General features: G+C 40.0%; 2 protein-coding genes across 16 annotated transcripts in view; one reads left to right on the top strand and one right to left on the bottom strand.

The window, feature by feature from the left end:
• The window catches only part of sepsecs (Sep (O-phosphoserine) tRNA:Sec (selenocysteine) tRNA synthase), a 219,394-nt gene that overhangs the window by 45,711 nt on the left and 150,477 nt on the right, over nucleotides 1-23,206 (bottom strand). The window lies entirely within an intron of this gene.
• Nucleotides 1-23,206, top strand: part of LOC128756153 (ankyrin-2-like) — a 75,826-nt gene that overhangs the window by 9,961 nt on the left and 42,659 nt on the right. For 4 of the 14 annotated variants that reach the window (XM_053860422.1, XM_053860423.1, XM_053860424.1 and 1 more), the window contains exons 1-6: nucleotides 4,152-4,477; nucleotides 12,920-13,021; nucleotides 20,557-20,655; nucleotides 21,902-22,000; nucleotides 22,087-22,185; nucleotides 22,977-23,162. In XM_053860422.1, the coding sequence (XP_053716397.1) occupies nucleotides 4,349-4,477; nucleotides 12,920-13,021; nucleotides 20,557-20,655; nucleotides 21,902-22,000; nucleotides 22,087-22,185; nucleotides 22,977-23,162 (714 nt within the window). In that variant the 5' untranslated portion in view covers nucleotides 4,152-4,348. Of the gene's footprint in view, nucleotides 1-958; nucleotides 1,305-4,151; nucleotides 4,478-12,919; nucleotides 13,022-20,556; nucleotides 20,656-21,901; nucleotides 22,001-22,086; nucleotides 22,186-22,976; nucleotides 23,163-23,206 lie in introns of those variants that run through there. The other 10 variants (XM_053860414.1, XM_053860415.1, XM_053860417.1 and 7 more) reach the window with 6 other exon arrangements.

A 23,206-nucleotide genomic window follows, 5' to 3' on the forward strand; every position in this document is an offset into this window, starting at 1 on the left:
GAGAAGAAAATGGACTAAATTAAAATCTGAAACACTGAGACAAAAATTACACTTCCCTCCAGAAGTATTGGAACAATGAGGCTGATTCCTTTATTTTTACTGTAAACTGGAAACCTTTCGGTTTGACACCAAAAGATGAATATGAGACTAGATATATTATGGAATATTTCAGCTTTTATTTTCATGCATTTATATCTGGACCTGATACAACTAAGAACTAAGAAGATTTTGTAAAAAAAAAAAAAAAAAAAAAAAAAAAGCACCACATTTTTTATGTGAACACAAATATTGAAACAGATAAATTAAAGCAAATAAGACTTAATATTTTGTTGCAAATCCTTTTCTCTGTAGCCTCTGTACTTTTGCTTGTGAAGAAATTGATACCTGTTCAACGTCTGTGAAGAAACTGATACCTGTTCAATGTCTGTTACGTGGTTTCATTCTTCTTCAAGGCATTCCAAATGGACTTTCCATCTTCTTTCAGCTTCACAGTTGCTTCTTTCTCCCCCAGAGACAGCTCTGTGGTTTTCAAGTTTGTTAGCACCTCTGACTATTAAATGCAGTCTCCACATGCAAAACACAAATCTGAAACTGAGCACTACAGACTTATGTATTGAATCCTGACCTAAACACCTGGAAATCAAAGCTGAAATGTTGAATGTTTGTCTCATATTTGTTTTTCAGTGTCATAGTCAAATGCTTTCATTCTACAGGAAAAATAAATTAATTTGTTTCACTGTTCCAGTACTTTTCGAAGGGACTGTAGGGTGCCACTGAATTGGTTGCGAAACAGACACAGATGGTATAAAACTTAAAAACTAAAATGAAAGAATAATAAAAGATAAGATAAAAAGATAACGTTTTTTTTAAATTAAATAATAATTGTGCTTTTATCTCGACGACAATCATACTAGATTTGCCTCCAAGAAACATGCAAGTATGTGCATCATTCTATCTTTTCCGCTAAATGCAGTGATTCTAGGTCAGTTAAAGACGCTTCTATTTTTGTCCAGTTAATCCACTTTAAGAATCTGCACACATAGGTTTACGTGCCTATGTGTCTGTGGGTCAGCTGCAGAGTGCTAATACCTTCAGCAAATTACACACCAATCCACTCACTGTCCGCGGTGTAAGACACAGTTTTCCTCCATATCTTACTCACACTTTGAGTCAACACTCTCAGCCTCTCTCATCACTCTCACAACATTCTCGTCACAAGAGTTTTGGATATATTTCATATTTAGATAGACACAGAAGAAGGTTTCTTCATGAGTGCAAGCAAGGGGATTGGATCAGTTATCCAGGTAAGATTAAAAGTAATGGTGATAGCTACATAATACAAAATTGAGCTTCTTGTCGTGATTAGTCGTGAGATATATGATGCCATGGAGGTTGTCATAGATAATAGCAATTAAAACTGAGGAAATCAAAAAGAATAACTGATAAACATGCACAATAGCAGAAATATAGAATTGCATTATAATAAAGTTTGATGTGACACAGTTATTATTACTTATTGTTTTATTTATTTTGTCATGTTATTTGTTTATCTTACGGGTATGTATTTATTTATTTGTCTGTGTTATTTTCGTCACTGTCATCACTGTCTCATCACTGTGAATTTTGTAGCTTTGTGTTTTTATGTATGCTAATGCTTTGTGAACGTATCTGATGTTCGTTGTGTATCTTGTAATGACTTGGGTGCCTCGTGTGTCTTTGTTGTCATTGATTGCTGTGACCCGTGGACTTTCCCCACTGTGGGACACAATATCTAATCTTATTTAATATAATGATGTACTCTAAATAACAACAGTATGAATGCACTCTTATCTGCAAAAAGACAAGATTTAAGTTTCATGTTTCATTGTTAAGAGATAAAATATGTGCTGAATTTGCATTAGGAAAGATCACATTGTGCAAGCATGCATGGCCCAGTTAATTTAGGGATCACAGTTTTCCGGGGAAAAACAATTTCATTCATCATTAATGTCCAAATTGCAAATCCAAACTAACAAAAGAAAATGTGTCCTCAAATAAGAAGACAGCAGAATTAATGCAGAAAAGACTACGTTGAAGCTAACAACATTGACTGAAGTGGAGTTAGCAACTGTGACGTGTTAAATTTTGATGATTTTGTTATATATATATATATATATATATATATACATATATATATATATATAGATAGATAGATACATAGAGAGAGAGAGAGAGAGAGAATATCGAAGACACAGGACAAGACAGTCGCAAAAGACAGAACTCTGAAGTACCTAACAGGAGCAAACACTATAATGAGATGAAAAACATGGGTGTGACACAAACTATACCCAGAACAGTGGTAGGTACTCTGAGGAAAGTAAACGGCTGATCAAAGAAGCATGAGTTGTCAAAATTAGGCAGAAAGGGTAAATAGTTAAATAAACCGCTGTGTCCCGACCACCTTCAGATGATGAAATGAGCTTGGCAGAAGTAATCACTATGTGCTTGGATGGGGGATCAGCGATACTGAAATGTAGGAAGAATTGCAAAAACAAATAGAGAACATGATGCTAATAATCGCAGTGATGATTACTCAAATTCAAAGTCAGCGAGCGGGAATGAACAAGACAACAAACTCAAAATACAGACGGAATTAAAAGAAAATCTTCAGTCAAGATTTCTTCACAATGCAGAGTATAACTGACTAAGAATTTCACATTCAGAAACCTTCAGAAGCATTCTGAAGTACCTTCATGAAGAATGGTCAAGGAAGTGTAACAATATGGTCAAAAAGATTCATAATCCACTCACATGTTCAAGTGATCAGCATCTGTGCTATTGGCATGTCCATCAATATACACTTAAGTTTACTCATAGGATTTCGAAAATCACAATGGTATACAAGACACCTACACCTGTTTGGGAAAAGAACATTAAAAAAAGCGCTGGAATTATAATAACTATTCGTCTCTCCACTAATTTTCGATCCCTCAGATCAAGTTGAAGAGTTGTTGCATGCATCTTTGGAGTGGGATTTGAATAAATATTCACCCATTCATTCAAGTGTCAACAATTAACACGTTGGCAGAAATGCAGCCTCAGCAACAACTGAAAGATCGAAGTAGAAGTTGAAGTAGAGCGTGAGCAATCTGAAGTAGGGGCCAGCGAAGTTCTGCTTGGTGTTGAATTTGTATGTTCTCCACGTGCATGCTAAGGTTTTACATGGGCAGCCTGGTTTAGAGACAATACAAAGTGTTTGTCGGCAAATGTTAGAATCTATAGCCTCTTTACACATTTTCAGCTACCGGTACTTATAAAAGTGTCTCCTCTTTAAAATGTCACAGTGCATGTGTTTTCTTTTCTTTCTCATACACTTTTTCATATAGGCGTCCAGCAGGAATGTTACAGAATCTTACTGAAAAAGTTGCTGCTGGTGTGCACATATATATATATATATATATATATATGTGTGTGTGTGTGTGTGTGTGTGTGTGTGTGTGTGTTTTATTAACGCAATACTGAAACAGACCAAAAGGAGGCGATATGGCACTTTAAACTGTGTAAAGGTTGAGAAGGTAAACTGCGTTGTCATGACATCAAAAGAACGTGAATGATTATTGATAGCAATAATATATTAGTGGATTATATACTTTTGAAGTTTGAATGAATAACTGTGTTCCTTATCAACCGCTAAGAGTTTTATTATTTTGGCAGACGTGAATTTTGACAATCGAAATTGTCTAGTTCTCTGACACAGTTCTGTTTAATTTATGAATAAATATTAATTGAATTGCATGGAATGTATCAATTAAGAAGTCAAATAATGCAATAGTTAAAAACTAATCATACATCACGTCAGGTAGCACACTTGTAATGTCTGGAATGCATCAGAGGATTGCAATAAACATTCATTCATGATTGCAGTGGCTTGATGTGCTGTATCTGCATCTGCAACTACACATCTGTGAGATACAACAGAATACAATTGCTTCCAAACCTCACAAAAACATACCGATATATACCTCTCGCTTTGCGTTTTAGAGATGTGACGTCTGGCGGCACTTATGTAAGGGGGCGCAAGAGGAAGAGGCTGAGCTTCCTTGCTGCATTACATCTCTCTCTGAAATTCAATTGGTGCTCCAGCCTGCTGTCACTCACTTCACCCCTCCCTTTCCATCCCTGCCTCAGATGCAGTTATCAAAGTAACGGGGAAGACGGCACGCAGCACAAACGGATTCTCTCCGCGTCTGTGCTTAGGCAACAGCGTGTTGGCGTCCATTTAGGTCATTTTAAACCTCGTTATTAGAGCATTTGATTACAACGCTTCCCCTTTTTCCACCAAGAAATTATTTGTCAAATAACTGTGGCAATGGCCCATGCTGCAGCTCACATTAAAAAAGCCAGGTCTGAAATGGATCAACCTCCTGACCTTAAGGCACTGGAAAAAGCAAAGGAGAGAAGAAGACGATCCAGGGAACGGGCTGAACGTAGGCGAAAGGTAACTTTAAAGGGATTAAATTCTCTGATACCATGCTTTTCAACCCCACCCCGATATGTTTTGATATGTGCTCATGCCACCTCCGCGTCACTTTCTTGATAATATCCAGACCATAACTTTGAATCCTTTTCTTTTTGCTGTGATCCACAGTGTATGTGCAGCAATTCAAAGTAATGGTGAATTCTATAGTCACTGACATCATATTTTGAGATCATCAGAGTATATTCATAGGTGTGTTGTATGCTGTTTTCTTAATCATTCGACATGGTCTATCGTTGTATGGTACACCTCAGTGGATCCTTAGTTGAGTTTTAAATGTTATCTAAACATCCATCATCCAAATGATTTCGGACATGCACAACCAGAACCATTTCCCCACTTAATGATACATATTGAGAGATCTACTGGAAATAATTTGTGGCATTGTGGCATTTAAAACATGTGGAGGGAGGATGATGCAGGTAGATTACTTAATGTCTCCAAAGAGTAGTATGAAAGAGATGGTTGAATGTAAGTTGGTACCAGAAGAGAGTGTTGCCAGGCTGCATGTCACCACTATAACCATACCATACCATATTTACTTATAAAGCACTTGAAAAACAACAATTCAAAGTGGTCACCGAGTGCTTTACAGACTGTAAAATCAGAATAAAACATAGACATTAAGACTTGAAATGCAGCAGAGCTCTTTAGACTAAACATTGCCCAGATAAAATCACTAAAACGATCAGCTGTGTGTACAAAAGCCAAGGTGTGAAAGTGCGTTTTAAGAGTGTGTTTTAAAAAAAAAACGTGTTTTAAAAATGGACAGTGATGGTGCCTGTCTAACATGAGGAGGGAGGCCATTCCATAGCTGGGGGCCAGAGTCTGAGTAAAGCCTCCTCTCATCTTCCTCTTTGTTTTTGGGACCTCCAGGAGCAGTTGGTCAGCTGACCTTGAGGACCAAATTTTAACCAAGTTTCTACTGACTACATGAGCTGTAGAGTGAGGCTAGTGATTCAGAAGACGACTGTGAAGGCGGAGTCCCAGATCAAGTAGTGGACAAATGCTAAACAGAGTTCAGGGAGAAACATATACCACAAGAAAGAAAAGATGTGGCGCCAGAAATGTCTGAGTTGAAGATTCTCAGGTTTTCATTGGGAGTGACTGGGAAAAACATGATTTAGAGCAAGTATCGAAGCTACAGCTCATTTAATAAAGTTTGGAGACAATGTTAGAGAGGCCAGAGTCAGATGGTTTGGGCATGTAGAGGAGAGACTGGGAGCATGCCTGAAGGTACTAGGCAAAACAAGAAGAAGAAGACAACCATTGAGGTTCGTGGATGAGATAAAGAAGGACATGAAGAAATATCAATGTGACCAGATAGGATATTCAAGACAGGTTAAGGTAGAGGCGGCTGACCCACTACAGTGGGAAGCACCAAAAGCAAAAGCACAAGATATCAAGTCTAATATTTTAACTTCAGATGTTTTGTTCAAATCTAATACCAAAATTGTCAGAAGTTAAGACTCTTTTATCGATTTGTCCTTCTTTTCCCAGCTGTTAATAATAATTAAAAAAATTGTAATGACCTTCATTGTTTGGGATAATTTTGACGCATCCCTGCTCTTGTGATATGTGAGGCATTTCAACTTTTTATTCACTCCCTTTGGATGTCACAGAGGAGAAAACAATCACCTTAGATCAGATTAACAGTAAAGTTCAGCAAAGGTCCAGTTGTTTCTCTCAAAGTGATGAAACACAAAGTGATGATTCCCCCATTGCACTACCAGGTAGCACAGGAAGAGTTGAAGTGATTCACAAGAAAATCTCATCACACTCAGTCTTTTTTTTTTTTTTTTGGAATGGATGTTTTCAATGCGAAAGTAAGACAGTAGAGAATGCAACTATTGACAATATCAACATACAAGGGTTTAACTGCGTGCCAACCATGGCTTTGGCTTTTTTCGCTCCAAGATTTAAACATTCATGTCTGATGCTTCATCTGATTGCTGCTGACTTCTTAGATCTGTTATGCTCATTCATGGAGACAGACCTAAATGCAGGAGACCAGACGAGAGCTCAGAGAAAAACAAAAGGTTCCATCCAAAAACATTCAACAAAAACAGCAGTACAAAAAGAGGGCGATATAAAATACAGCTCAACTTAAATGCAACAAAAAGTGTTTCATAACGAAGGAATCAAACTCAAGAATTCACTGACAATATGTGGACTTAATTTTACTGTACTTGAATTGACTTCACTCAGACCTGAAAACACGTGGATTCAGGCTTGAGATCATAAAAACACACAATTGACACAAGAGGAGAGGAACACTTAAGGCAGGGGTCTCAAACTGGTCCACAAAGGGCTGTAGTGGGTGCAGGTTCTTGATCCAGCCGATCACCTTTTCGTCTAACAGGTTGTATTCAGTTCATTGTCTGTCTAGTGCTGCTTGTTTCAGCTGACACTTCACTTGGTTAAACTGTGTGTGCCTGCAAACATGCTTCCACCCCTGCCCCTTTGAGGAACAGTTTGAGACACCTAACTTGAGGGGAACAAAGCAAGAACACAAGATGCAGATAATGATGTGACAAGACAGACATGGTGCACACAGGAAGACTCAACAAACACTATCAAAATGAAACCAGAAGTAGCCAACAGAACAAAACAAACATGACATAACTGACCATCTGTGACGGTACCTCATTTACACTATAAATACAGGGATTGTCACTGTACAGCAGAGGGCATGTTCACGCTGATACTTAGCCCCGCTGTGTTGCTCATACAGTACATGCACATTATGAATGTGTGGTCATTGAGTAGCCAGTGACAGTGGATGATCATAAGTACACACTGGTTAATGAAATGAACTCAATTGCTGTGACTTTTTGTTTAAATGGTAATTAACAGAGGAGCCATTTCTGCTGTTTCAACATATGTTTAAAAAATGCCAATGGCACAGATATTGTGTTTGACATGATAAAACTTCTGCAGTTATGTCTGAGATATACAGCAGTCTGAAAAAAAAAGTCTGACTCAATGAAAATATACTTATTTGTTCAGAGATTATTGCTTGATGTTCTATTGATATACATTCGTACTAGGGATGCTCTGATCCATTAGTCACCGATTGTGATTGGCCGATTTCAGTGTGATCTGTCAATGCTGATCACTACCTGTCATTGTGACAGCCGGTTCTCTGAAGAATCCCCGCTGGTTGTGAGGCGTCCGCTCCTCCCTACTTCCTACTACTGTTGAGCTTCTTTCAGTCTGTCATTTGTGCAGATTTGTTATTCAAGTTGCCATGCTGCAGCACATGCACGAGAAAATGCTGGAAAATGCCGCAAGGAAGCACCTTCAAATTGAACATGCCATTGAAAGTGGCAGCACGTAGAGGGAGCACGTAGAGTTTTCTGGTCTCATTAAAGTGAGACCGCTGATTCCTCAGCAGCAGACTATTAGCGCAGCAGACTGTTAGCGCAGCAGACTGTTAGCGCAGCTGACGCTTAGCAACAACTGCCGGTCTGAGCATGACATTCGGAATGATAAGAAATAATTGTTAATTTCACTGAGCTAGATGACCAGCCTGATCGGTGCATCCCTACTTCGTACACATACACTGACACCTCTGCTCCACTGAATCTGAATCAAGAGGACATATCTCTAACTCTAGCTGGATGGATGAGCTTCTAAATCTACGAAAACAAAGCATGTGGGCACACCAGTTTGTGTGACAAGAAACCTGAAGGGTGCATCCAACAATGCGGACGTCAAGGACCTTAACTGGTGTAAGTGGGATGAGGGTGCAAAATCTAAACATGGTAGGACCCAATTGTATATAATTTATACAATTGGGTCAATTGTTTTATAATTTCTAATCTCTCTGTGTTGTTCCAGTTTTGCCAAGCCTTTGACTTTAGTTTTGCCATAATTATCGTTATTACTTATTAGAGAGGTGGAGTCAGGGTGAGGAGTTGACTATTTTAAACACAGTAAAAAAGGGGAAAAGAAGCAATACATTTCTAATGTACAAGATTTAAGATATCACAAATCGTTCTCCCAAAATAATCTTTAACATCAATATAAAAACTTCGCAAATGGGTGTTATGTAATATATTATGGGGCTTGAAGTGGCTTTGGTTTGTACATTTAGGTTCGTAAGGTTGCTTTCATAAACATCAGATCAGATTAAAGAGATAACTGTTTTGTTTTTTTTCCACAAAACGTCTTTCCTTCAGTGTGGATGGTTTTCCCTGCCCCCACCACACCCAACCGAGTTTTACATTATTTAGCTGCTCTGCTGCCAAGCTCACTCCTTGTTTGTATGTCTAATCCCAGGCACATCTGGATGCTCAGATGATGCGATTTAGCTGCCAATGTGACGTGATGTTAATCTCTGCCTTGCTACCCGCTACGCCCTCTCTTTGATTCTAACTCAGGGAACCAGAGACGATGTCGGTCGTGCACAATCTACATGGCTGTCAGCTCAATAACTGCTGTCTAATGTGCATTGTCATGAACTCTAAAGTTGCTCATAGAATCATGTTTAGAACGTGCATCAAGGAATCTTCAATTAATGTTTAAATGCATGACCTTTAATAATGGCACATTGATGTCTATATAGGCCTCATAATGGAGAACTGGAATTGGTAAAATCCTGGATTAGGCCATGCGTAATCTGATTGGTGCAGCACTGTAGGACATTGCAGACGTGGCAGTGAGCAGAACAGAGCAGTGCTGTTGCCATGGCAACCACCTTGAGGAATTTCACTTTAGAGCTCAGTAGCAGGCCAAATCAAACAATCAAATAATGCATCAATCCAAAATTTAAATATGTAAAATAAATTCAGTCCAAGTCAATACAGTTATGTGGAGGGAGAGAAAAATTCTGCTAGTCTTGTTTAGAATCAGGAATGGACTGCTACCGGATCATCTCCGAAGACTGTATAAACAAATTCTGACACTGTCTCTCACCATTGCCATGTCATAAAGTGCATCACACTGCATGTAAAGGGGGGATTTACCTGAGTGCAGCAAGGGGGTTGAACTTGGCCACAAACACTCACAGAGTTGGTGTTGCCTTGTCTTTCATATGCTAATGTTTGTCAGAGTGAGGCAGAGTAACTGAGTCCCCTTCACACGTAGCGCTTTCGGAGTACTTGATAAAACTGAACTCTCTCATCATTAAGAATTACGGAAAAACAGTAAATATATAGCTGTACTGGAATATATAGTCTGGAGGGAATTGGAGCTTGCCTTCTTCTCATTTAGAAATAATTAGTTAGGGGAGTATGGCTGTGTCCAAGGCTGAATTTATGCACAGTTTTTGAATGTCAGCACTTTGCTTGGCTGAATTATTGAGAAGACACATTGATGAGTTATTTTTCTACATACTGTATGCTCTTCAAATGTGCTTTATTCCTGCAACAATTCTGCGCGGAGTACATTAATTTCACATTAAGTTACTTGTGCGCTCCGCCATGTAACATACATGTATATATTGTTTGTTTATTTCAGCCTGATCAGCTCGAGCAGGTAGCACTAGCTTGATCTATGGTGGCCTGAAGTGGACAAAAAGTAAGTGTCACTGAAGAGGGATTCATAAGAAAGGACAAATATTTACACAAGTAAAAAGGTACAAAAAAAAAGTTAGATTTCTCATTTAAACATAACACCACTGTGTAGCGGATGCTTTTATAGTGGTATCATCATATCCAACCAGTTATCTAATGTTATTGTGTTGTTTTTGTCTACCCCAACTTCTCAAAACAGCCCCTGCTGGAGGGACACCCAGTGAAGCAGCCGAACAGCCAGACTTTTGGTTACTTAGTTGCATAAATTGCTGTCTGTGAAATAAGAACCAGAAGATGTCAGCATCAGTACAGGTTGAGGTCAGATGTGACGGCACAAAGTTTTGTTTTTTCTTTTAATGTCTGTTATAGCGACCACTTTCAGAGGGCAGGGTACAGTACTATTGATGAGAGGGTACATTATGTTGGTGATCATTGAGAAGAAGAGGACTCTGTGATTACCTGAAAGAGTGCTGATGAGGTTGGTGTAGTAGGCTCATTTGACAGTGGTGAGGAGGTTCTTCTAGTGATGAAGGTGGTCTGTGTACTAGGGATAGGCGACAACTTGTCGTACACTTCTCCACGATGACAACTCTGCATCTCACGATAAATTTGAGAAACACACGGCTCACTCACTCCATTGAACCTGCATACATGAACGTGACGAGACCGCTATGGCGCGCCGCACTCTCCAGCTCGTGGCGTTTGACGGCCGACACCAGCATGTGACAGTTGTGGAGAGTGTGGTGGACTTTGGTTTACGATCGTAGTTTTAAACTTATTTTTAATACTGGGAACCTTTGATATTGACACTGGACGACTCTGAGTCTCTGGAACCATGTTTATTTAATAATATTGTGCTCCTAATAGGTTTCTGATGCAGGTGTCTGCCTTGGTTCATATCAACACATCCTGCTGCGCTGGCGCCTTGGCGAAACCCGGTGGTGAAAATAGTTGTTATTGGAAGGACATCTGCTCTGGTATTGCCGGCAGTGTCCTCTTCTGCGTCCCCGAATAGGGTTCCCTGATCGGGGACACAGTCTCACAGGCAGCGCTAATGCTACAATCCGGCATCAGTTAGGGACCATCAACAAATTCTAAAATGGTCGAAGTATTAGTGAAATCTTCAATAAGCTGATGAAAAACAACCATTTTAGGAGAGAGAATTGTGAAAAGGTTTTTCGTCACGCAAGACAAAGGACTGACAGTTTATATAATGATTTCAAGAGTAGAATGTGACTAAATGATATTCACATTATTTCTAATATTTCTTCAATAGCATCTAGGAAATGTGTCCAGACTGGTCCATAGTTAAAGTAAACTGTTAAGAGACATGAGTCAGACAGGCTCCTTTGATGCTTACAGTATTTATCCACTGAGAGTGGATATAGAGCTGCCGCCTGTATTGCTGAACCACCATTGTATGAACACCAGCTGCATTTGTGGGGCTGGTGGTAATTTGCACGACACAAAACCTTAAAGAGTTAGAGAGTATTGTAATGTAGCAGCCAAAATTCATGAAGAACGGCTAATGTCACTGGGGGTTTAACCCCTCTTAAAGATAATAAGCAGGTTTACAGGACGAGGGGGAAGGGCTTAGGGAAGATTAGCAAAGTGATTAAAGTGTCCTTCTACCACCAACAGCATCCTAAAAGAGTTATTTTTAAATACAAAAAAATGGTAATTCTGCCTCGTGTAACGTATATGAGTTGTATAAGAGCCTAAGGGCTTTACGGGACCAGTCTCACTTACACTTGTGGAGCATCAAGGTTTCCTTTGTTGTGTCATAGATAAATGTGCTCCAAAATGTTAACATGATTAATAATTTAAGAACAATAACCCAATAGATGAACAAAATGGAGATATACATGTCAATTTTTGCACGTTTATTGTTTGCTCGGAGTTATATAAGTGCAATGTATTTCAAAATTGAATGCACAATTAAACAAAAAAACAACATCTTTTTCCAAAACACAATTCCAATGAAGTTGGGATGTTGTGGAAAATGAAAATAAAAACAGAATACAATGATAATGCAAATGCAATGATAATGTTCAACCTATATTGACTTGACTACACATCAAAGACAAGATATTTAATGTCTAGTCATAAACTTTCTTTTATGCAAATATTTCATCATTTTGAATCTTGATTCTTGATTCATGTTCCGATAAAGCTGGTACAGGGGTACGTTCATCACTGTTTTCCATCCCCTATTCTTCCTTGTTGAAGCTTTGTAGGTGGACTGTGCTTGCTAAATGTACGACTTCAGTTGTTCAACATTCTGGGGTCTTCTTTGTCATATTTCATGCTTTATTATGCACCTTCATTTTTAATGGGTGACATTTTGGTGAGGCATTATTGCATCATATCAATTTGACAGCAGCTCCAGCGAAGAGATTCTCAGATTCTGAAATCCAGTTGGCTTTCATCTAGGATTTTGAAAGAGGCGTCCAAAACCATGGCTCCAACCCATAACCCCGCCCCTAACCCCAGCCCCTCCCAACACACCTTGTCAATGACTGACAACTAACAACTTGCTTTGTAAAAAGTTTGCAACATATCAGCGTCAGACATCCCATCAATAGCAGCGTACTTGCATGCCGCGAGTGTCGCGACTCGCGAGATGTGGATTACTTCGAGATTACAGCGATAAACAAATATGGCGACCACGGTGGCCAAAAAAAGGTTGCGAAAGATGAAACATGCAGCCACATTGCTTTGTCAATCTATGGAACTAGATTATCCAAAAGTTGCATATTTTGTCTCACAAATCAAACATGAAATCAATCATGCATCACCTGAGAACAAAAATATTTCAGCTTTATACAGTTTCTCTATGCAATACATGTGTTGGAGTTGTAAGATTGTTTTCTGTTTCTCTCAGTTGGACAGCAACACCAGCTTCCTGCGGGCAGCTAGAGCAGGAAACATTGAGAAGGTTGTGGAATATCTGAAAGGAGGAGTGGACATACGCACATGTAATCAGGTAGGAAACTTCATAATATGTATAATATATTTTTAATGGGAATGGCTGCTTCAGAATGCATCTACTTGCAAAAATATTGGGACATAGGTCATATGAACTGTCAGTGCTACTGTAGATCTTAATTTAACTGCTTTGTGAATGTGCATTCACACAATTTACTTTTTCCACTGCTTATTAAACTTGTTTTGTGTGGCAGTTTCTTATGTGCATCAGTGTACCTTTGCCTCAGTGTTCGTTGTTTCTCATCACCACATTAAGAATGATCATGGTCATTCTGAATTTGCAGGCTGACAGAAATCATCTTGATGCAACAGATTAGGGACATCTCCTTAAAACATTCTTTAAGAAGGCCATTTCTCTATTTGAGAAAAAAGCCTAGTATGCTATACTTTTCAACTAACAACGTATCGGAAAGTGGAATGGACCCTTATGAGAACAATGTAAAGCTGACTATGTGTCAGGGAAAATAAGATACATTAAAAAGGGGCAGAGACTGTAAGAACTGTTTGAATATCTGGATAAATTGTGCTTACTGTATATTACATGTAATGTAAGAGCAATGAATCTAACATAACATAATGGAATGGAATGTAAATAACGGAAACGCCAAATCAAATTCAGGTCAATGGATTTGAGGAGATTTAAATTAACATCCATTCATCCAATGAATGTGTATCGATGGTTTGGCTGATCAACCATTTCACCATTTCGATCAACCATTTCAACCGCCATTTAACACCTCCTCTGCATCATGAAATGCTGGTTACTCACGTATCCTAGGTTCTATGAATATATGCGTAGACCTCTAACGGTCTTCACTATTGGCCTCGGCCTGAGACTTCAATTGATTGGCTCTCCGCCCAGAAAGCCACCTCCCACCACGTATAAGATACCACCACTCCCGCTGCTCTGCTCCTTTTGGAACTCAGTGGAAGTCAAGCCTGCTGGGCAGCCAGTTAGAGGGCTATGCACATATTCATATAACCTAGGTCACGTGAGTAACCAGCATTTCTATTTCATATGTGCTCCACCCTGTAACGGCCTTCACGATTGGTTAAAAATGATGACGAAGGCCCTTGTAATTAGTTTCCACTCAGCATGGAGAGTCCGGAATCGGCCACGGTGGACCCATTGCCATGCTGACCAGATCCGGAAACCATCTGGTTCTGGGGCTGTCGGGAGCCACCGTAATCACCATCAATTTCGGCGTCCTTACTCGTAGAAGGAACGGCATCAACGGAACGGCAATACATTTTCTTTTGATCATCAGTCTCCGTGGTCTCAGTGGTCCGAAGTAGGCCTGGCCTTAAATTATTATTTTTGTAATCGATTAATCTAGAAAATAGTTCTTTGATGCATCGATTAATCTAATGATTCATTTTTAATCCGATTCGATTCGATTTTGATTCGATTATTGATTATCTCCCCATAATTTGACCTATATAGCAATTAATGCTACTTTATCTCCATGATTAAAACACAAATTTCTTCTTTCCAATATATTTTTATTATCAAGTTCAAAAATGAATTGTATTGTTCAATACTACAATAGAGTGCACACAGTTGTAGTGCAATGGAATCCTACCATAAAAAATAATAATATAAAACTTTCTTTCAATAAATAAAACTGCAAAAAACACAATCTGAACCAAAATCTTATCAACATAAAATAAATAAAAAATAGCAGCAGTGACAGCTGCAATTTACAAAACAATGTGTGAAGTCCTTTACAATCATCAAAAGGATGCTCTCAGTAAGTGCAGCAGCCTCCTCGGGGAAGCAGGGGGTGTTTTTTTTTCATCTGATAGTAGTCCTTCAAACTTTTCTGCTTATTCCTGTCCCCGAAAACATAAATCACAAACACAGTGCACAGGTTAATAAAAATATACATTTCTAAATGATAATAATAATAATAATAATAATAGTTAAAAAAAAAAGTGTGTCAGCAAGAGGCGAGTGTGTGTGCGTGCGTGTGTGTGTTCTGGGTGTGCCCCTGTGTTTCGCAGATGCTGAATTAATGTTATGCTCGATGAATATCCTACTTCTCAGCTAAGCCCAGTGAGCCAGCTGAAACTTGGGTGTTGAAAGGTAAATTCGGTTGCCTTAAAATAGTAATCTATCGAGAGCTCAGACTGTTTCAATGCTTTATGATGGTGATGAAAGAGGGCAGAATAAAAGTTTCATGTTTAAATGTTTTCAATTTTAATAACAGTTGGTTCAGTCTAGTTGTCTTGAAATCACTGCAAATACGCAGATAAAGAGGCAGATTTTGGTGACTATTGCGAACATAATACAAAACAAGTGATGTTTACTCCTTTTGTCTTTTCTAAAAAGTAAAAAGCGGAGCAACTTTGGTGTGTTCATCCAGCGGCCCAATTTAGCTTCTCCTTGTCTTCCTTATCTGAGAAGGTGCAGCCCTCAAGACGTGCTTTCACAGAAAGATGTGATTTGTATAAAAAAGACAGCTAATAATGGGAGCTGGTTGCTAGCGACAACATTTCATGTTGGTTTTGAGGAGGGACTGCTGTTCATGTCCACTTATTGTCCACATTCGATGATTCAGGAGGAATTAGGTGTGTGTGTGTGTTAAAGTGGTCACGTGTTCTGTGTGTGCGAGGCTGGAGCATAAGTTACGTGGTGCGGTTTGGATGAATGACGGGGTTAATCTTTGCAAACAAGGAAAGAAAAAAAGTTGAAAACTTACGGAGTCATCTCCTCCACACAAGCAGCTCCCGGATGCCTCCTCTTAAGGTGCTGGTGCATTGTGGTAGTGCTTTTATGGTATGCTCTATTTTGCACAGGTCACAGACCACCGAATCGTTACCTTTAGGTGTAAAGTACTGCCATACTTTTGACATCTTATCACGAGATCTTTTCTTCTCCCCCGACTCGCTGATACTCAATGCCGCGGCCGCCGCCATTTTTTGATTCTGAGCGACGGCGCATGTTCTTCTTCGACGTGAAAAGGTCCGCTACTGGAACCGATTGTGTGATGTACTGATGTGCGCCATGGGATCTGACTACCGTCCTCCCACGCTGTCCTCTCCTACAGCGCCTCCCCAGCCCGTCAAGGATGCGTCCGTGAATATGTGCACGTATTTCACACCATACGGTCAATTTCCAGAACACGACTCCTGGAGTCCCAATAAATCAGATCCTGCCGCACTTGGGTTGGCAGGACCAGCCATCTCAACCTCTCTGACCGGGTTGAGACTGAGACGAGCGAACCAACGCTGAAGACGTCTCATATGCAGCAGCCCCAGTCTGACCACTGGATGCACTGCCGTCATGAGACCTAACAAGGTCATCACGTCTCTGGCTCTCATCTTCGGAGACCTCCTTGCTGCTGCAACTGTGTGGAGCACATTTAATAAGCTGTCGTCTGAGAGACAAACTGTCATAGAGCGAGAGTTGAGGACGATCCCCAGGTATTGAGTGTAAGTGCTGGGTTGTAGCGCACTCTTCCGAAGGTTGACGGCAAAACCCAGGCGTTCGATGTGATGGCGCGCTTCATCTCTCGAGGTCGCCAGAATGTGCCAGTCGTCCTGGTAAGTCAGGATTCTTATACCTGATGATCTGAGCAGCTGTAGCACTGCATCCACAATCTTTTAAAAGGTTTGTGGAAGCAGCAAATACCTGAAAGAAAGGCGATCTAACTGAAAATAATTGTCCCCCACCACGAACCTCAAGTGACATCTGTGACTCTATGCAGGAACTAATGTTTGCTTCTGAAAAACTGTTTAAGTTCCCCAGCAGTAAACTGTGGTTCATTGTCCGATACTACAATCCTCTGGCAGGCCATGAGATGCAAAAATGTTTCGGAGCACCTCAATGGTTTTCTGCGATGTAGTTATTTTCGTTGGGACTACTTCAAGCCGTTTTGAGTGACTGTCAACTACGACCAATGAGTTATGTTTGTCTTTTTCACAAAAGTCTCTGTGTATTCTTGTTACAATGGTGCGACAGCAGGCAGCATCCTCACAGACTGGCAGACCTCACAGTTTTGTACAGTGTTTTCAGTGTCCCTGTCTAAATTTGTCACCACATACATGATCTGGCCAGTGCCTTCATATGGCAGATACCTGGATATCCAGCATGTAGGCCACGAAGTAGCCTTGCTCTGTGTGCTGTTGGTACAATAACCCTCATGCCTCAAAGAATACAACCCTACTGTATAGACAGCTCACTCTTCCTCAGAAAATATGGTCTGAGGACTTCATCAGCAACATGCTCAGGCCAGCCATTTAAAGTGAGATCCTTCACTCTACTCAGTGTTGGATCATTCTTTGTGCTTTGCGCAATGTCACTAGCACAGAGCGGGAGGTCATCTACAACAGAGAAATCGAAGGTTTTTTTCTGCTGTCATGTCCTTCTCTTTACTCAGTAGTCTGGAAAGCGCATCTGCATTGGCATGATCTCCTGACTTCCGATGCTCAATGTCATAATTATATGACATCAGTATTAGTGCCCACCTCTGCATTCGCAGTGCAGCCAGAGTGGGAATAGCCAACTTTGATCCCAGTATTGCCAACAGTGGCTTGTGGTCAGTTATCAGAACAAACTTTCTGCCATTAAAGTATTTATCGATTTTTTTTACTCCAAAGATGATGAGTGAGCACCTCTTTCTCTATTTGTGCATAACTGCACTCACATGCTAGCCTCAGAGGTTTAGTTGCATTATAATGAACTACGGCTTTACTTTTTCCATTAAAAGTCTTTTTGACTTAACAAATGCCTCCTCGCTTTCAGTAGTTCAGCAGTCCAATGTACAAGCGCAACGCAGTCTCATTTGTAGGACTGGGAGCATCGATTATGGCTTCCAACTTCTGATTCGTGGGACGGAGACCTTCACTGTCCACAATGTGGCCCAAGTATTCCACACTGCTCTGCATGAATTTACACTTGGAGCGCTTCACCCTTACACCATATCTTTCTAGACGCACTTCACTTAGCTTCTTTAGATGATTTCCAGCAGCCAGCAGTGATTAAGATGTCCAAGAAACAGGTGACATTGTCAAGGTCCTCAATTTGGTCCATCACACCTTGGAATATACAGGGGTTAGACAAAATAACGGAAACACCTTTAAGCTAAAAAAGCCTGGTGTTTCCATTATTTTGTCCAACTCCTGTATGTTTGCAGCAAAACAGATGAACTGCGGTGCTAAAACGGAATAGATGGATACACTTTGTGTATGGTGGGAATTGTTTTTCAATGAATTGATTGCCAGCAAAATGACCTGCTCATGTTCTAACAGTAATGGATGTCTGCTGATCGTCGTATTGCACTGTCAAAGTGCATAGTGAGCGTATAGCTGGCCAAACCGATTAGCCATGGTGTTTATAACTTCGCTTGTCATGTTAGTCAATGTATTGTGGTTAAAAACAGTTTGTACATGTAACGTGTAAGTGTCTGTTACTCATTTTATTGTGTTTATCACAGTATCACAATCTGCGAAACAGATTAGTTCCGACATCTGCTAACGTTTTTTAAAACAGAAAAATAGTTGATTCACTGTCATTTGCAGTGTTAATGGTCCATCTAGTTTGAACAATTGTAACATGTTATATCTCTATATCATATAAAGCGAGAGAGGAAAAAAACTACACCTTCGTCTTTATTATTTTTACAACGCTGCAAATGACGGTGGCACACCACCACGGCTTAAATGAGAGCTGATGAGACGGCTTTCAGCATGTTTTTCACGGAAGAATTCCAGTAAGAAACATCACAATAACTGATGGAATAACTGTCCGTTGATTTCTGAACCCAAGTGTGCATTCCAGCGAGTCATGTGAAGGAGAATCATAACTAAAAGAAGCCGTTTGTTGTCAACAAATCAGTAAATGTTCAAACTTTCCCCTTTGCTTCATTCTGAATTGTGCAGTGGAAGTAAGGTTTTATTATCTGGGTCCGTCAGTCTTGCAGCTGCTTCCGCCTCTCACTGGATCCTGCCTCTCCTCACTGGCTCCTCACGGTCTTTCCTAGTGGACAAACGTGGGGTGGGGGCCGGGACAAAAGACCCCGCCTTACGACAGTTTGCAATTATACGCCCTATTTCAAAATCCTATCTACAGAGACACTAAAAAGACAAGAAGCAGAGTCAGAAGTATCAAGGACAGTAGAGATTAAAAGCAAGATTATCGGTGGAACAATTCATGTGGAGACAAAGTTAGCCGTGCCACGTGGTTTGGCGAGTGACGCGGAGCATGTTTGATGAAGAATGTTAGAAATGGATGCACCAGGCAAATGGATATGATAAAGGATGATATGAGGATAGGTTTGGCCTGGTAGGAGGATCAAGATAGATGACGGTGGAGGAGGCTGACTTGCTCAAAATCTGCCAGAGACCCCACACTAAGATAAAACCTCTGCGATTTTTGATTGTCTATAATGTGCATTGATTGTCTCATCGCCATACGCTACATACATTTCAGATTCTGCCACAACACCATCCTCTGTGCGGGAAATGTTGCGTAATCAAACGCAACATAGCAGAGAAAACTTCAAAACAAGCAGAAGCTGGTAACATGACAGTGCATTCGATGATGTTGGTTTTGTGTTTGCGTTTTGAAAGAACGTATGAATTTGGCCATGCAAGACTCTTCAGATCGCAACCTGGTCTTGGATAAGCGGGAGAAGAGTGAGAGAGAATACTTCCGATCATTGAATGGCACAAGCCATTCTGTGTAATCTTGATAAATCACTTTTATTGTTTACTTATTCTGTGACTTCCTTAATTCTGGCCAAGTCACAAGCAATTAATTTGCAAGTGTCTGTTCAGAACAATTAGTACTTGCTAACAGAGCTGCCATTCTATTTGGAGAGACTGAGTAAACCAGGCCACTGTGCTATTCCACACAGTTTTTAATGTAATCTGGGGAAACAAATGATTCCCAGCAATTTCGATCGATTCTTGAATATAAAACAGACAAACACGTTCTCTGTTCATTAGATAAAGATTAAAGATCAACAGACTTTGAACCTTTCACAGGACTTTTTATTTGTGCATCACCAGTAAAACATTGTCCTTTTTGTTTTATGAATAAAGGGAAGAGCAGTGATTAGAGGAATAAGAATTGTACAGTAATATGCCGCTCTGCATTTAATTCAATTTAAAATGATCACTTCACCTTTTTTCACGACAACAAGTGCCTGAGTTCAATTCACCAATCCTGCTCTCCATGCAGTGTTTGCTTGCTCCTGCTGTGCTGCAGGACGATAAGGCACATAGCAACCACACTTCACAAGGCAGCTCTGGCATGGGGAAAGATATTTTTGGAATGCCTCTAAATAAACATCTCCTCTGTGTCACTAACCATGTCTATTTAACGTTTGAGGAACACAAAAACACTTGATACTATTTTAAGATGAATCATTAAATGGTCAGTTGGTTCGGTAGACAAAATTAGCTTGAGTAGTGAAGGGAACTAACACAAAACTGAACAACTGCATTATTTGGTTCAAACTATTGTCTTATGGCTTGATATTAAATATGACCATTCCTTCTTTCTTTTTTTTTCCTATTTTTGTATAGAATGGACTAAATGCCTTGCACCTGGCAGCCAAAGAGGGGCACATGAACCTGGTCCTCGAGCTTCTGGATAGAGGAGCTGTAGTGGATGCTGCTACTAAGGTTGGTAAAAGAAGTGGCAGTTATTTGAAGTCAACATGACTACAATCACTCCACAGCAATAATGTTTTCCCACAACACATTTCTTTCCTAAAAACAGCGTTGTATAGTACTGTCATGTTTATTTCTTGTTGAATGCATGTATTTGTGGGACTTTACTCTTTATTTTTATGATGCAGCCTAATTTCAAAATTAAGTCCACGTACAATGTAAGGTCAATGTGAATTTTTTCTGTAGCCTCCGGGGACACTAGTCTGGGGAACAGCGTAAAAAAATCTAAGCTGCTGTTCTTGTGCAAATGGGTAGAGTGTCCATCATATGAGTGGACGACACTTAGAACCTCCAGGAGGCCTCCTATAGCTGGCCAGGTACTGAGTCCAATGAGCAGCCTAGAACTCGCTCCTAACCAATTTGTCCTGCCTGTTGTCCCTGTGATACTCCCCGCCCATCAGACTACAATCTAGAAAATGTCAGATGTCACCATAGATTGTCCTCAGGAGCATTTCCAGTCCAGTCTCTTGCTTTGGTGAACACCCAGGTACTTGAATGATGAAACCCTCTAAATGTCCATATCCAGGTGGAGAGTGCCCTCTCATGCCCTTGATGATCTGTCAACAAAAACGTATCTTTCCACACTTTTTTTTAACTTCACTGATAAGGGACTAATGTGCTGATGCCATTGTCTTTTTCGTTTGTTGTTTGAGCATACTGTGTTGGGATATTTACTACATCATTTTTGTGGATTTATGAGGATTCCCAATTCCCTTTCTATGACCGCCTTTTTGAAACCGACTGGGGAACAGATTGGCCAAGACAGTGTCAGTGTAGCCTCAGTGTCTTAGCCACAGCAAAGACCTGAGTTCAACTTAGCTCTTTCCCATCCATCCTGATGGCGCTTGAGAGGTCCTGAAATGACAAATAGGTAGGACTGCTCTAAGACAGGCGATGGCATCATGTTCAAATAGACTTACTTCTCCCATTGCTTACGAAGAGTGAAAAAGAAATGAGCAAAAGCTGTGAATACTCATGTATGTGTGATGTGTACGTTTTAATAAAGAAATAGAAAATATCAAAGAGAGACAACCACTGATTCATTTTGGGATAAGGTTGTAAAACAAAATGTGGAAAAAAGTGAAGCCTTGTAGCTTGTGGGCCATCTACAGAGAAACATGCTTTTCCAGTAATTCATTTAACTATTTTAGTGCTTATCATTTATCTATCTGTCTAACTTTTGGATTTCGAATTTCAGAAAGGAAACACTGCCCTTCACATCTCCTCTTTGGCAGGTCAGGCTGAGGTTGCAAAGACTTTAGTCATCAACGGCGCAGACATCAACGCACAGTCTCAGGTAGATATGTGATGAGTGGAACTGCATTGTGACTCAATAGTTAAGAGTGAGGTTCTGTCATACCATCTGTCTCCCATTTTCTTCAGAATGGATTTACTCCACTCTACATGGCAGCTCAGGAGAACCACATTGATGTGGTTCGATACCTGTTGGAAAATGGAGGCAATCAGAGCACAGCCACGGAGGTGAATTTATTTATGTTATCCTTCCTAGAAGTGTACTCCGACAATATTCTTGTGGTTTGGATTTAAGGGTGCAAAATTGTATATGCCAGTTAGTATGTTTGCTCCAATGAAGATGCAGTTTGTAGTTGGCAAAATGTAAATTAATTTATTTACGATGAGGAGTCTGAATGACTGAAGACAAGAGCAGATTTACATGTAGAATATTTGGTGGTGGAGGTGCACACACTTTACGTTTCAAGGCATTGATGTGAAAATAATATAGTTAGCAAACATCACATCTAAAAAGAAAAGCACTTTTTTTCTCCTATTCGCAGACTCTAAGTCCCGTGAATCAAAGCAAATGGGTCCAGTATATAGTAACACGACCACAAAAGTTGCTATGATTGAAATTGCAAGTGTCCACCATCTGCCTGTGAAAGTAGTAACTACTTCAGGCTCCATATTTTTAGCTGGGCTGGAGTGAATTCCGCATAATCTTACAATTTTCATTCATTGATTAATATATTAATCATGCAAAAGCCACAGAAAATGGTTGGAGAATATTGTTTTTATTACCATGCTGTGTCTGTGAAGAGACTCGCCTTGTGTAAACTGCTGGAATGCATGGATGGCAACTTCTTTTTTTTCAGTTTGTACATTCATGAGTTCACTTAAGAATACATAAAGGGTATTTATAATCAATTATTAGTTTTTTAAAACGTATAATGGTAATTTATCTTTGTATCACGGTTTTAATTTTCAATGTCAACTTTTAACTGTTTTTTTCACAAACTGAACTTCATTGTCTCCAGGATGGCTTCACTCCTTTGGCCATTGCCCTTCAGCAGGGACACAACCAGGTGGTTTCTATCTTACTGGAGAATGATACTAAAGGAAAAGTCCGTTTGCCTGCTCTGCACATCGCAGCCCGCAAAGATGATACGAAATCTGCTGCACTGCTCCTTCAAAATGACCACAATGCAGACATTCAGTCTAAGGTAAACTTATGTTTATCATGGCCACAGCCCATATTTGATCAATT

This window comes from Synchiropus splendidus, chromosome 3, assembly GCF_027744825.2.
Source record: "Synchiropus splendidus isolate RoL2022-P1 chromosome 3, RoL_Sspl_1.0, whole genome shotgun sequence".
Taxonomy (NCBI): domain Eukaryota; kingdom Metazoa; phylum Chordata; class Actinopteri; order Syngnathiformes; family Callionymidae; genus Synchiropus; species Synchiropus splendidus.